This window comes from Mastacembelus armatus, chromosome 20, assembly GCF_900324485.2.
Source record: "Mastacembelus armatus chromosome 20, fMasArm1.2, whole genome shotgun sequence".
NCBI lineage: Eukaryota > Metazoa > Chordata > Actinopteri > Synbranchiformes > Mastacembelidae > Mastacembelus > Mastacembelus armatus.
The window spans coordinates 14,088,378-14,103,945 of NC_046652.1; the positions used below are offsets into that span (position 1 = coordinate 14,088,378).

At 37.8% G+C, this 15,568-nt stretch overlaps 1 protein-coding gene across 2 annotated transcripts in view; it reads right to left on the reverse strand.

Annotated features, from left to right (window-relative positions):
• LOC113121506 (cadherin-18) overlaps positions 1–6,632 on the reverse strand; it is an 84,500-nt gene extending 77,868 nt beyond the window's left edge. For both annotated transcript variants that reach the window (XM_026292065.1, XM_026292064.1), the window contains exon 1: positions 6,429–6,632. In XM_026292065.1, coding sequence (XP_026147850.1) covers positions 6,429–6,458 — 30 coding nt within the window. In that variant the 5' untranslated portion in view covers positions 6,459–6,632. The remainder of the gene's footprint in view (positions 1–6,428) is intronic.
• Between the last annotated feature and the right edge of the window lie 8,936 nt (positions 6,633–15,568).

Sequence of the window (15,568 nt, forward strand, 5' to 3'; positions counted from 1 at the left end):
AGAAAGTATATGAGTAAACATTCACAAATGCGACATGGAAACCAACAGTACATTAACTATTTATGTAGCATATTGGCAATCAAATGGCTCTGATTTTAGTGTTTTCAAAGACATTCTTCCCATAACACTGTGAACAAATATGCACACAGAGAATATTCTCATATATATCCCATAACAGCAGCGTTTCTTTCTCTTTTACAGTACCTCACAGAGATGTTTTTCCTTTTTTTTTTTGCTGTCACATTTTGAAGCCTGCATGTTTTTGTTCTCTAAATTAGTATCAAACTTTCTACTAAGCTCATTCTAAGGGATCATGCTGGTGACTTCATTTTTTCCCAGAACTTTAGCTGATTTGTCTGTAGTGTAGACCTCCACTGACCTCCAAAAAAGAAAACACAATTCAATGTTGGTCTTTGTCTTTGCATGGGATGTGTGGAAAATAACAAAAACATAGAAAATCACTAGTGTTATCCTTTATTATTGATTTTGTTTCATATTGTTACACAAGTCACATATATTGCATTATGTTAAATGTGGCTTAACCAAAAGCTATTCTACCATATACAGTATGTAAATAATACAGATTTTTCCCCTGTATTTTCCAGACTATAAGTTGCTCTTTTTTTTTTTTTTTTTTTTTTTTTTTTTGACTCTGGCTTTTCCTGCTACTTATATAGTGAAGTGACTTATATGTGTTAATTTACTGTCATTTTGTCAAGTAGTCACAAGCGCTGGATGGCACTCTTCAAAAGAAGATAATACTGTACCTCTGAAAAAGTAAAAACCTTTATGTTCATGCTAAATTACAACTCCTAGTTTAACACAAGTGAAAATGCCAACGAAAAGAAAGAGCTATGCTGTACACTTTAAGCAGCAGGTATTAAAGTGTGTATATATATATATATAATGTATTTTAGTTTTAAAGAAACAATTAATTAATAAATGAATGACATTTCCAATTTAAAAATGCTTTTTTGTTGCTGAATAACTACCCTAACTAATATGTTGTATCTCGGGGTTTTGGAAAATATATTGCTGTGTTTCAGAAAGGCCCCATTATTAACCTGCAATAAGCATACAAAAAAAACAAAAAAAAAAAACCTTGAAGGATACTGATGAACCTTCAACTTTGCAGAAAAAATTGTGGTTGCAAAAAATCTTGAATGACTGTAGAAGTCACAGCTGTGTGTGTTAGTGAAATTAATTTAATTTAATTTCCAAATGTGCAATGTGATGAGAACTCACAGGATAAGAACTAAAGCCATGTCTGGCCATAAGAAAACTACTTGTTTCTGAAAGCAAAAAGATTGGACTTTGTAGCAATGGAAAAAGGTCATGTGGTCTGAGGAGTCCAGACTGATCCTATTAAAGAGCAATGGGTGCACCTGGTCAGGAAGGGAAGAGCATGAACCGATGCAGCCATCATGCCTAGTGTCCCTAGTACAAGCCTCTAGAGTGATTGTTATTGAGTTTCTTCAGTTGGTCGGGTCCAGATTCAGCAATGTTATGTGACCATAAAATAAAGTCAGCTGACCACCTGAATGCACTGAATGACCATCAATGGATTTTCCTTCCTTGATGGCATGGGCACATTCTGGGACGAAGATTCATGTCAGTCTCAAAATGTGACACAGTGAGACACAAGGACTTGTTTTCACACATTAAGCACAGACTGCTGAGCCTAACCACACTGAAAGTCTTTGGGATGTGCAAGAGACGTCTTCACAAGGTGTTTTGACATTGCATAAACAATGCCACAGTGCATGTGTGCCATAGCAGTATTATATTACACCTCAAAATTAGTGTGCATACAATTAGCTTAAAAAAAAGGTAATAAATAAATGCTTCGAGATGTCTGGGTTTTCATGATCCAGCCAATTAATTTATATTTGACAGTAAAGGATGATCTCATTCATTGTCCTTGCCTGTGGTCAGAAGTACAGGGCTCTCTTTCTATGGCCACATAAAAATGCTTTGGCATGATCAACCCTAAACTTCTTTCATAGTGCTGAGTGTTCTTTAAGGAAATGCTTTGCTGCCCATTTGTCACTGCCACAGAGAACAGGAGATAAATCATTCTAATGTTGCTCTCACCCACGCTGAAAAAACCCAGAGTGCAATAATGTCAGTGTAATGCAGGCTGCTCTGTGTCCCACTGTAAGCACTGAAAATTTAAATCTTAAAATGGAAATGCTAGGTGACAACAGGCAAGAAAAGGTGAATTACTTTCTCCTCCTAATGTTACTGATGAGACAGGTGTTACTGATTTTAATCAAGGAAGTTTTGTTGTTGATTGACTATTCCCCTAACAGATGGAGAAGCAGATTTTCTCCAAAATCACTGGCCATTGCTGTTTGTGTGACAGCTTATTTCAGTCACTAGAAGTACACAGTCTGTTTATTGTCTTGATAGTGGTCCATCCAACAACCAGAGTTTTCATTTTTAGTTCTCAAAATTTACAATATATTTCTGCAGAGTTTCATGTGCTTTTGAAATTTAGTGCAAGAAACAACCAGGATATCTGAATACCATTACCACTGCAGACATGAACAGCAGCAGACAATACCTGCCACACAATCAACATAGATATTCTAAATTCTAATCAGTCCCACGTGAAACTTAAATGAATCATTTTAAATGGACACCAGGTCGTATTGAACACATAAAGAGTGCATCTACAATAACATCAGAAATGATTGCAGAAAACTTGTACTATTGGATTACATTTTAAACAGCAAGACAGAAATTTCTGACATTTTCTCAGAGCTGTACTAAGAGATTTTTTTTTCTTTCTTTCTGGATACAGTTGGTGGTGTCTAATTCAGTGTCTGTCACAGGCAGCAGTATCAAAGTTGGTTCACTGGAAGAGATGCAGTGACAAAGCAGCAACAAGAGTAGATTAAAGTTGCAATTTAGGAGATTTCTATGTGATATAGTCTGTCTTCTTTTTGAATTTTGTTGCAAAGGTTGTGGATAGAAATATTTTTCAGAAACAAATATGTCAAAACAATGTGGGTGTCCCTTGGATTTTTAGTAATTAACTTTCACACGGTGGTGTTTTGTTTTTTTAACTCAATCAACCTACTAGATATTTGGTATATTCATGATAGAGTCATTTGTTTTCTTCACATGAACAACCATTGCTGCTGTCATAAATTTCAAATACAATACAATACATCCTGCATGTTTAATGCTCATTGTGAGAATTTATTTGTGAGTCTGTATACATTCCCATCAGGGTACCAGGTCTAATAAGAAAGTTAATGACAAAATTCCATGCATCATTTATCTCTCTAAGCTGCACAACAACATCACAGTGCTGCACTAGAAGTGGGGGGATTATTTTTACCTTGCATCATGGATTTAGAAGATGGCATCACTGACAAGACCTATCAACACTTGCTTTTACAATGCTAATTCTTGCCCCTACATTATCACTCTTGCTTGGCAGACAGACCCACTGAGTGGCCATTTATTATTTGCTTTGCAGAACTGTTAATGCTAAAAGGAAAGTGTGATTTGTCTTTTGAATGGCCTTTTGACTGTGCTGCATGAATTATAATCCACTGTTCTTTTTCAAGTCTAGTCTGCTAGTGATATGATTGAAAACCTTTTGGTGACCATTTCATTGTAGCCACCTCTGATGATTTTTGCATGAGGTATATGTAGAGAGTCCTTGACACTTTATTACTACTGTATATGGATCATGTTTTATGCCTTTAAGGCAACATAACCCAGATGACCCCATCTAGGTTATTTTATCAATCTTTACAAAGCTCTTCCAGAGCCACAGAAGGCATCCAGTGTTTTTACAACTGTACTTTCATTGTATAGACTGGTTTTGTTGAATGATCAGGTCGTGTAAAGTTGATACTGACCTACAGTAGGTATCCAGTTAAAGCCTAGAAAACCCAAATCATCCATTTCCAGTCTAAGCAAGCAGTGTGGTAAACAACCAATACACTGAAGGTTGACTTGAGACATTGATTAAAATTGAGCCTTGTTGGACAAATTATTATTTTATGGTATTGGAACTTAGCAATATACACAGTTTAATATTTCTGCTCTGCTGAAAAGACACTGGATTTAGTGATAATTGCACAGGTGTTCACACTGGAATTGCCACAAAAAGTCAATGTAGGGGTTTTTTTTCACTTTTGATTCCAGTTAATAACACCTACCTGCAGTTACCATGATGACTTCTTCACACATACTGTGATAATCAACCACTGGAGTCTGTTTGATAAAGACATTTCCTTCACTTACAGTCTTCAGTGATGTTAATAATGGTGTAATTAGCTTCATGTCAAACACCCACAAACACATACAGCAATATGTAAATACATACTGTCTAAAGGGTAGGGTCATGCAGTTTGCCTTGGATCACTGCTCAGCTGGAGCTGAATTATATAGAGTATTCCCCATCTAAAATCTACAAGTCAATGAATCCAGAAGAAACTAGAGACTTCCCACAGGTTAAATGATCATGATTGCTGTGCTCATTTTTTTTTTTACCTGAGTGTGTACGCATGTATTTGTGTGTGTTTTTCAACTCCAATTCACTGTAGGGCTGAAACAATCATTTGATTAACCATCCAGAAAATTAATCAATCATAATTTCTGTAATTTCACATATAGGCCATTAATCAAGTGAAAATCACCAACTATGTGAGGGGGCTCGCGTCACTGTAAATACATTTTTCCTTCTCTTTCATGGTTAGAGTGACTAAGCAATTTCAAGGCCTTTGTCATTCTTATTAAACACAGATTAATTAACATATTTATAAAATGCTGCAGCCTTATTTGGGTAATCATATATTTCTGCTCTTCTTAAGCTTAAATATAGGTTTTACCAGTGCAGCTGGTGGGCTGTATTTTGCATATGTTGTCATGCTATTCCAGGCCGTTCCACTTACCAGATTAAATTAGCAATTTTATGACCACTACATCTCACATTTAAGCACCAACAACAAGCCTTCTTTGAAACTCAATCAGCTGCCTCATTTTGTGTTAACAACAGCCATGGAAGTGATAGTCAGATGGCTTTTAGAGCTAACACATTCTGTGCTGTGGCTTCCACTTTTCAATTCCTTTAATAGGTGTGATGGAAAATTCAAAGTTTAGGTCAGTAATCATATAGTACTGCTGCTACATATTTCCATTCTGCACACTTGAAACGTGGGCTTAAATGGAAATACATTACCACAGTAAGAGAAGCTTGACATGATAGATGTATGTTCAGTCGAGGGCCCTTTGACACTGATGCCTTGGATGCTCTACTCCAGCTCACTACACAGATACAGCTCTAACTCAATGGAATATGAGCCAATGCAAAGGTCCCCAGGACCCAATTAAGGGAAATAATAACAAAATAAAATAAGGAAAGTTTTTCTGAGCAAACATGAAAATATTTACATTTTATGTGTCCATCAGTGCATAAAATGCAGATGAATACAGAACAGGAATTGCTGTGAACTATACAGCTATCTAGGGAAAGACAGATACAGTTTTTATTCCACACACCGTAGCCCAAAAATATGCTTCTGAACCACATGGCACTTTCTCTTAAACATTTCCAAACTGAGCATTGAGCACCTTGCAAAAAAAAAGAAAAAAAAGGTGTACTTAAGATTGTCATCCATGCTATTCTGCCAGCACTCACCATAAGCCAATCAATACAACATTAATGGGGGACAGTTAAGCATCTGGCACTTGGCTCACGCATGTTTCTACACACACGACTGTCAAAGCATTTCACAGAATTGCGCTTCAAAATGAGGCATCTACTCAAAACGCGTCTGTGTTTTTCTCTCTCTACAGACAGATGAGATCCGATGCGGACAGAATGCTCGACTTAAAAGCTGCAGTCAATGAGTGGACTCCTGCTTCCTGCAGTGCGCGTAAATTTCAGTCTGGCTACACTGGTGCGGCACAGCCATCAGAGGAAGTGGACAGCCTCCAACACCCACTCTGTTACAGCAGCCTGTCTATCATTCATAACTCAGTCGAGGAGCTGAGTGCAACACCCAAAGAGAAAAACACGGAGGCGCATCAGTGCCAAACACACTCAGTGTAGTCGAGAAATGTCTGAGAGAGTGCGCGCACTCTTGTACTTCCCCTTGTGTGGTGTGTTTCTTTCTTGGTGCCAATTTCACTGGGCGCAATTGTAAATGCGCACACGGTGAAACTCACTGCCTACGAGTGCGCACACTTGCTCAGGAGCTCAACATTTACACCTATACATGTATAGATATATATATATATATATATATTTTTTTTTTTTTTTTTTTTTTACCAAACACAAGTCGGCACAGACGGGGCACACGCCCGTGCCAGTCAGTCATGTGGACGGGTGGGAATGAAAAGTTACAGACTAATAGGTTATACAGATAACAACGCAAAGCCAGACAAACTTCATTTAGCCTTACCTGTCTGCGTGCACTCTCCTGAACAAACATGTGAGCTGATTAAAGGCGAGAAAGATGCAGGACTTTGAATATTCCCCTCATATTCTCTTTACCTCCGTCTCTCTTTCAGTTTTCTCCCCTACCGCTGTCATCCTTTCCAGGGCAGAGCTCGACTGCACGACTTGCAGAGAGCCGATACTCTACCTCTCCCCTCTTGTGTATGTGTGTGTGTGTGTGCGCGCGCGTGTGTGCGGGCAACGGGACGAGCGAGCAAAGCCAGTGCGTGTGTGCGTATCGCTTGGTTGAAGCATCCTCCAATCCTCTCCGGCTACTGCGGCGGCTCAGGCTGCAGAAGGCGCCCGATTGGTCGGTTTTCAAATCAGTCCTCGGTTATTCGGCTCCTACCGCCCTCCCTGTGCTTCCCCTTATCTCTCTCTCCATTTATTCCCCCTCTCCTCCTCAGCCCCTCTCTTTATCTGTTAACACGTGATTATATAAGATAGTGATCAGGAAGCGATACATTACCTCTATCTAATTTTCTTACACACAGTCTACCTTCTACAATCTGTCCCAGTAGGACACAGAGCAGTATCAATGACAGTGAAGCAAACTGCATATAAAGGTAACACGGAAAAGGGAATTTACAATTTAACAGCCTTAAAAAGTTAGCGAGAGTTCATTTCCTTCTGGAGATGGTACAGGCTACAACTTTCATTTGCCTCTGACAAAACTCTAGAAGTAGTGAGCAAGATATTTTGTAGCTATTTCATTTGAAGATGTAGTTTCATTTTAAAAGCATGAGACTGTTGCTGCCGCTCAATATTTGGGCAGCAAATCACATTGACATTCAGAACTGTAAGAACTGCAGACTAAATGCTGCACAGATTTTTTTTTTTTGTACGTTTTCGGGCAGCAAACTGAAGATACAGTATGTGTTTGAAGCTTTTCTGTCTGAAGCCACAGTTTCTTGACTTCCCAGTCTTCTCTGCTTCACAAACAGATACTTTGTTAGTGTCTTTAATTTAGCCATTGCCACCAGTATGAATAGAGAAGTTCAAGAAATCTAAAAAAACTTGATGAACTTTATCTTTAAACAATGTGAGGGAGTGCTGTGACAGCAGCAAACAGTGCAGGTGCACAGCAGCCATGAGGGTGTATGCACCTGGAGTGAAACAATAAGGGATGACTTACTAAAACATGAAATATAACAGTAAACTTTGTTGTCTATATGACTAGTGGGAAATAGTTTAATTTCTAAGGTGAAAGGATATTTGTGTTTGTGCAGTAACTATGCTTTAAAAAAATAACAAGAGACTTAACAAAATAATTGGACCCAAACAGTTGATCTTGGTTATTTCAATGCTGATCTATACCTAATTAGCACATATGAAGCCCTAACATGTCTGCACATCTTTTTTATTTTGCTGACAAAGATGTCAAATTGGATTCTGGTTCTGAAGTTAAAAAAAAAAAAAAACATGCAGATGTAAATAGTCTAACAATCAGACATTGAAAAGTGTGTCTTTGAGGTTCTCTGGTTGAGATTTTTGAGTCATGAAGAGCTGTGTATGACTTTCATCCCACAGTCTTTAATAGTGCTATCAGCAAAGCACAGCTACCAATTACTCGAGTGAGTTCAGAAGAGTTCGAAGTGTGAGGTCACCATCTGAGCATTAGATTAGCATGAGTCTGAAGATTCTCCCATTTTATTTGCTTGTCTGGCATTGCCTAAGAAGAAAAGAAATGTGTATCTTTAGAGGAATTAATTAGCTGAAAATTCTGCATACCCATTTTGGTCATTAGGGTGGATTAGAAAATGTTTTCAGGTCAAACCTATATTGCAAGCTTGCACATATAAAGCCTTGGGATATAGGGATGCTACTAACAGATAGTAGTAGAACATTTAAATTGCTTAGTCTGTTTGACTTGAATGTTTCAATAGTTTTCCACATAGACATTTCTAATAAATAATCAATATTCATGTAATTGAAAGATTATTATTTTGTCTCTTTCGTGTGAATAATATTCCTTCCTATGTAAACGTTATCTTTGAAAATATGAAACACAGAAACCAGGATAAGTACAAGGGGATAATAAAAATGACCTCAACTCTCCAGTTGTCATGGATCCTTGCTACCACTCACCCCACTAAATGCACACCTCATAGGTTCTGTTTACAGACAACAGGGTGCATCAGTAGATGGCTGTTGCCTAGAGTTGCATAAGTGATGCACTGAGGCATTCAATAAAGGATGACGTTTTGTTTTGATCCGTGTTTCAAATCACTTTGCAGCACTCTTTGAAATGAAAAGCTGTATCTGCAGCCATATATACATCTATATAAACACTTTCTTACTCAAGTGGCGTCACTGTGTCTGATCCCCTGACTCATTTCAATGAAGTTCAGTGTATGGATATAATTGCAACTAATCACTTAGCTTCTAAAATTTGACTTTGTTTTCTAAACCAAAAATCATCATGCTAATCTTGGATTTGCTCAAATAAATAAATTACAACAGCATAAAGAGAAGGCAGACATAGGCTACTACACACTATAGTTCAAACACTACATCTGATTACAATCTTATATTATTTTCTAGATGCTGGGACATAAAAAAAAAAAAATTACAGACATCGGATATTTAATGTTTTTAAAAAAGTCTCAAGTTATTAGGCAGTGTCATAAAACTAAATTTATCTTTATCTACACCAATTTTTGTGCTAAGACATCAATTACAGTCTGTCTTATCCTTTGAAATGGACACAATTCCAATGCTTTTTTTTTTTTTAACATCCAAAGACATTTCAGCCAGCTTGTTTACTTTCTGCAGGGACTGCAGTTCCACCCTACTCTACTTAGCAATCGCATAGAACAAGGGTCTCTAACTCCAGTCCTCGAGGTCCTGCTTCTTTTCCAACTATTCCTGCCCTTTCAGCTTCTGATTGGCTGAACACACCAGATCCAGGTAATCAGCAGTGGGTAGGGCAGGGATAGTTGGAAAACAAGCAGGACACTGGACCTCGAGGACTTCTACTGACAGAAGCTAACATACAGACAGTATTTGAATATACTGTCAATCTGTCGGTCTCATTCTTCTGTATAAGAATGAATGTGGATGTACAAAATACTTATTACTTTGCAATAATATCATAGAAATAGAAAATATTTGTTTCTTAAACTGATAACAATGAACTTTGAGGAATAAATGATTAGTTTATGCACAATATCAGTATTAATGACGACACACAGCAAGTGGTCCGACTATCATATGAGGAACCATTGTTATATATTGTTGCTTGCATAGGTGAAAGGTGGGAGAAAGGTGTACATACCATCAACCTATCCTTTTATTGCCCAATTTATTTTTAAAAGAAAAATAACCACCAAAACTTACATTTGCACACTTTTCCAGTCTTTTACAAAAGATTAGTGGTGTTTTAAAGGTTTTCCCCTGTGACACTTGGCGACGCTTGACTTTTTTTGATCAGGTTTAACATTAAGGGCTTAGCACTTGGCAGGTCACAGGTGATTATAGAGCCCGCTAGGTTTGTAGTGCGGTTTTTGATTCTGATAGCTTATTTAATATATACAGCAAAGGGATTATTAGACATTGAAACCTTCACTGAGTTAACTGAATTACATAAATAAAATAATAAATATGTATTTCTCAAATAAGTATGTAACACCCCCACTACTCCTGGTGAAGTGCACCACAAAACATTTGATAAAATCCCTCAAAACAGATTTACTCAGGTAATCACAAAGGTATTTCCATGCTGCAGCCCAATAAATTTATCTACTAGATCCTGTCTTGTTCCATTAATACAACATCAGCTGCATAGACGGACCTGGTTTAATAAATATCACTGTCTACTAAATCCTTACTGAGAATTTACTTTTAAATTCATATTTTAGCATTTTTTTTTATCAAATTCAAAGTGACACCAGCTTGTTCTCTTTAAGATTTGCGCAAATGTATTTAGTACTAAGCCAATTGGTCAATCAGCTATAACTGTTCTTGGTTTCATACTGTTGAGCAGGCCTGTAGGAAATTAGAGCAAATGGCAAAAACTGCAAGCTTTCAAGCCTTAATGGCGTAAGTATGTACTTAATTCAAAGTATCCTCACTCTGCTGCTAGAACAGCATATTTTATCTGACTAATCAATGACATTAGATGCTATTTCCTTTTGACACCACACCTTGATCCAGATTCTCTGAAAGGGGTCTCAGGCCCTGTAAATGTAATTTCAATTAAACAGCTTTAACATAAATAGTAAATTATATGGATTTAAATTCCATAGTGGTGTTATTTTTATTCTTAAATCTTTTTTTTCTATGTTGTTTTCTTTCTTGCATTATGTAAAGTAGTTTAAATTGCCTTTGTGTGCGAAATTCGTTTGTCTTATACTCATATACCAATTGGAAAACAAATTTGGCATTTCTGGTCTAGCTCTCATTTGGCTCTTACCTAGATTACTTGTCTAAATTATAACATAGCATCAGTATAAATTCAAGTGTAAAACTCATCTGCACACCATAATGTAGAGTTAGTGGTATAGTCCTGATTGTGCTGTATGTGTTGTCATTCTCTGTCCAGCAGAATGGCCTCAGTGTCAGTTAAATTACCAAGCCATTATGTACAGTATAAATTCAGGCTGTACTGCCAGTGAGATTACTGGGAACTTTTTGAAAACTGCTGCACTTCTCTGCGCTGTTCTTTTGTTCCCTCGAGCTCATGAGCATCCAAGCTCTGTGCTTCTCTGTCTCTTCTTCTCCTTCTTCCCACTTTTAACTCAGGCTTTATCCTATCACTGTCCTATCACTCTGCACTGGCTGTCAGTCCCTTATCCCAGATGTTTTTTTGATCTGGATCTTTATCGTTTAGGAGTCCAGAGTCCCTTTTATTTGTCTCTCACAATGTCCTTGTTCATATTTTTTTTTTTCGGTCTGTCTTGTGTATGATTTTTTGTTCTTTTCTGATCTATGTGTTTTTGCCTTGTGTGTTTGCACTAAACTCCCCTTTCCAGGTCTTCATGTGGAGGGGATCACATGCGTAGGCTGTGTTGGCAGCATCTGGAATTTGCTCAACGTCATCCTGGATCATGTTCTCTATATATCTCAATCCATATCTGCAGTGAATTCTGTACAGACATAGGCTACTTATATGGCTGCCTGTCCTTGAAGAGGGATCCCTCCATTGATTTATTTATTTATTTGGGGGGCAGGGTTACCTTATGTTATTGGAGGGTCTAAGGGCACAGGTTCTGATTGTAAAGACCCTTGAGACAAAGTAGAGATAGTTTGATATATTAATACATTTGATGTGATTGGGTTTCACATTTTTCAGTCAGTTCATTTTAGCTCATTTTGGCTGCCTTGTATTTTCTGGTTTTAAAGCACAATTACACTGTATTGAACACACATTTTTGGCAGAGCTTTCTCTCTCCCTTTTTGTTTCTGTCAATCAATTAGTCAGCCACTCACTCTCTTTTACCTTTCTCCCTCCCTGTCTTTTCCACAAACACATTCACATCACTCAGGTACCCTTGAGCCAGCTGCCGTTTCTGTCTCTAAATTCAGTCATGCTTTTTCTCTCTGTGGATCCAAAGGAAACTTAATGAATAATGAACAGAGCAGTGAAAGGGCTGGGTGAGAGTGGAGATGAGGAGATGGGCAACATGGGAGGGTGGGAAAGTGGCCCTTCAGGACCAGGACATGATGGAAAGATGGAAGGAGGGCAACCTGTTAGTGTTCACCCATCAATTAGGTGGAAGAGGAGGCAAAAAATCATAATAATAATAATAATAAAAAAATGAAAGGGTGATGTGTCATAGATGAGGGGAAGAGCAGAGGGAAGTGGGGATCTGTAAACGATGGACTGCTTGCTGAGGAGACAGATTAAGCATCAGAGACGAGGAGGTGGGAAATGAGATGGGAGTCAGAAGGAAGTGGACGTGGAGAGGCAGGGGCCTCAACGACATCAGAGACTCCTTAGCACACTGCCTCTAGTTTCATCTATCATCCAGGCCTAGTTCTTCCTGCCAACACAACTGTGTCCCTGGTCTACATCCAGAATTGGCATACAGTTTCAAAAACTCTAAAGTGGATATGCTTAGTGTATTTAAAAAAGATTCTCCTTGAAACTCTAAAGAAGTGTTGTTAGCACAAATAGAGAGAGAGAGAGAGAGAGACAAGCATCACACTTCATGTCACTCTGATTTTACATTATGTTATGGTTGGATTTTTTACTGCCTCTGAAATTTTTGTAGCATAGGTAAGTGCTATAAATTACACTGTTGCTATTTCTTCATTATGCCCATTATCTTGTGTGCCCCTATTCAGATGACTGTGAAAACCACTACTTATATATAAGGGATATTTTTCAAGTTTGTATCAAAATAGGAGTGGACAACATGGGAGCTTGCTTTGTGCAGTATTACAGGCCAAAACTGTACAACTGTAAGATACAGTGTGCATCTCATGCAAATTGTCCGAGCTTGTTTACCAGCCATGTGTGTGTGTGTGTGTGTGTGTGTGTGTGTGTGTAACTTTGACAGTCATACTTAAAACATATTTCTCTCCTTACATCATCTACAGCTAATCACTGCTATTCAGGGTCACAGGTCTGGGGTCTGGAGCCAGCACTGGGCGAGAGGCAGGGTACACCCTGATTGCCATTCAATTGCAGGGCTGACCCAAAGAGACCAACTCACCCACATCATCTTTAAACCAATACAATGTTTGTAGAAAGTGCATGAATTTCGCTCATGGTTTGTTTATGAGAGCCCATATAACTTCCTTGCTATGTGTGAAATGCTGTAAACACAAATGCTTCTAGGTAAGAAGAAGCTGCCAAGTGCTTTAAAGGTTATTTGAGCATCGATTCAAAGGTCCATTTCTCTGCATGATGTCTATTTCCCTGACCAGATTATTTAATGACATATCACTAAATCATTTTGCCCTGTGGGCTAATTGCTGAAGAGCCTTTAAGGATACACTGATATTATAATGTGCTCTGTGGACAAGTGGTGGGACACTTTTGCGGTGTACCAAATATTCAATGTGTGTGTGTGTGTGTGCGTTTTAAGTGGTGCAAACCAGTTCTGTAGACCCTCCATATCTAAGAGACATTTGGTCAATTAATCACAGCTAAGCAGAACTGTAGGATTATGCACTTGACTGAATCTCATTTCAAGCTGCTGGTTCGTGTGGGTGTGTGCACAGGAACTACTGTAGACACAGACAAATGGTGGAGGCAGCGGACTCTGCTGGAACTGGGAGACACATATCAGCAGGATAGCACCAGGATTTTGCTTGCCTCCTGTAACACGTATAATTTATACAGTGTGTGGTTGACAAGCACCAAGGTTATGCTACACACCACCTTTAACAATCCATATAGTTCTCTTCCCTCTGTTGAGATTACTGTGAGCATTGTTACTGAACCAAAACAAATTGCCTCTCAGTTGTTTTTGCTCTTTACTCAAAAAATATTTTCTCATTATAATGCATTACAATACAGCCTCTCAAGGTGGGTAGTCTGTCTCATGCAAGTTTTATGTAGTTGATACATTTGTGAAGAGTTAGTATTTGTACAGTTTACATTTTAGGACTTATGGTTCTAGTAGGTAGAGAAAGAAACTTTTTTAAGGATATTGGTAATGAATAATAAACATTGGGTGCTTTCATCATGGCACCAAACTTTGTCAGATGATTTGGATCAAGACCGCCTCTTTTCTGTGGGTGTCGGTGCGGTGTTCCACACCCAAATGTAATTATTGTTAACACCAGATGAAACAAACTGCACCAAGAGAAAAAAAAAAACGAACTGGCAGTCCATTTAACACTTACCCTTACACTTACCTATTTTGCCGTTTCTAACTTTTGTGTGAATGAAAGCTGCAGCTGACTGTTTTTTGTTGTCTTTAATGTAATGGAAAACACAAGTTTCGCGTTCACCAACCAAACATTATAGTCTCACTGATTATGAATTCACAGTATCTGATTTACAATACAAACAGGAAGACTGTAGGCGGGAGGGAGGGAAGAGCCAATCTGTTTTGCACAAGCAAATTTACATGCAACTTATTTACATTCAGCACAGATACACAGTAGAAAACATTAAACTGAGTAAGTGAAAATAACTGCAAATCACAATTGAGAGGTAACACTACATGTATAATTAGGAATGTAAAAACTGGAGCAATTATCAAAATAAAATTAATGAAGAAAAGTCACTGACACATTTCTTTTCACTTTCGTATCAAGTGGCACCATGTAGTCCAGCTTCAGTGCTCTGAGTGATGACTAAAAACGGGAAATTGTACAAATACAGACACATTGTCAAGAGTTATAACTACCAATGGGTAAACTGGTCCACCTAGACTAAATTATTAAACAGCTGCTAATGCAATAAAGAGGTACAATTATAGAAGTGGGTCTGGGCATTTATATCCATCCAAAGTATGGAAACTTCCATTCGTGATTGGTTTTTGTTTGTTTTTCAAAAAATGTATTTAGTCCATTACAATGAATAACCACCCAATGAATGAATAACCATTTACTAGCAGAAACAATGCCTGTATACAGTATTTTGTGGATTAAAGAGAGAGCGAGAGAGAGAGAGAAAATCAAAAGTGCCTACAGTCTAAAAATCAAATTCATTACTTTGCAAATCCATACACTTGAGAAATCAGGAAATCATCACATTTAAGAAACTGGAACTAGAAATTATTTCTATTTATGATCTTGAATTGCTTTAATTAATAATTGAAAATGATAAATTGTGGATATACTGCAGTCCTAGCCTACTATTCCCAGTGATATTAAATAAAACATAAGTCAGTGTTGCTTCTGCTTAGCTGTCAAGAGTGAGATATAAACAATGTAGAGATGAAAAGTAGACCATTACTGGTTTACAATCTTACAATCACCTTGGGGACCTCTTGCACAATGACAAGTAAGGCTTGAGGATATACACATCCATCCTAACCTGCAGCTTAACTGAAGGGTCAAAGATTTCTCTGTAGGTTGCTCTTATTCTACTTTTAAATATTATGGCAACCTTGATAAGTGTCCTTGAGCTGTGATAAGAGATAATGCTGTAATATTCTTGAAATATCATCTGTTTTTTCTTATGTTCCCCTGTCCACCTTATCC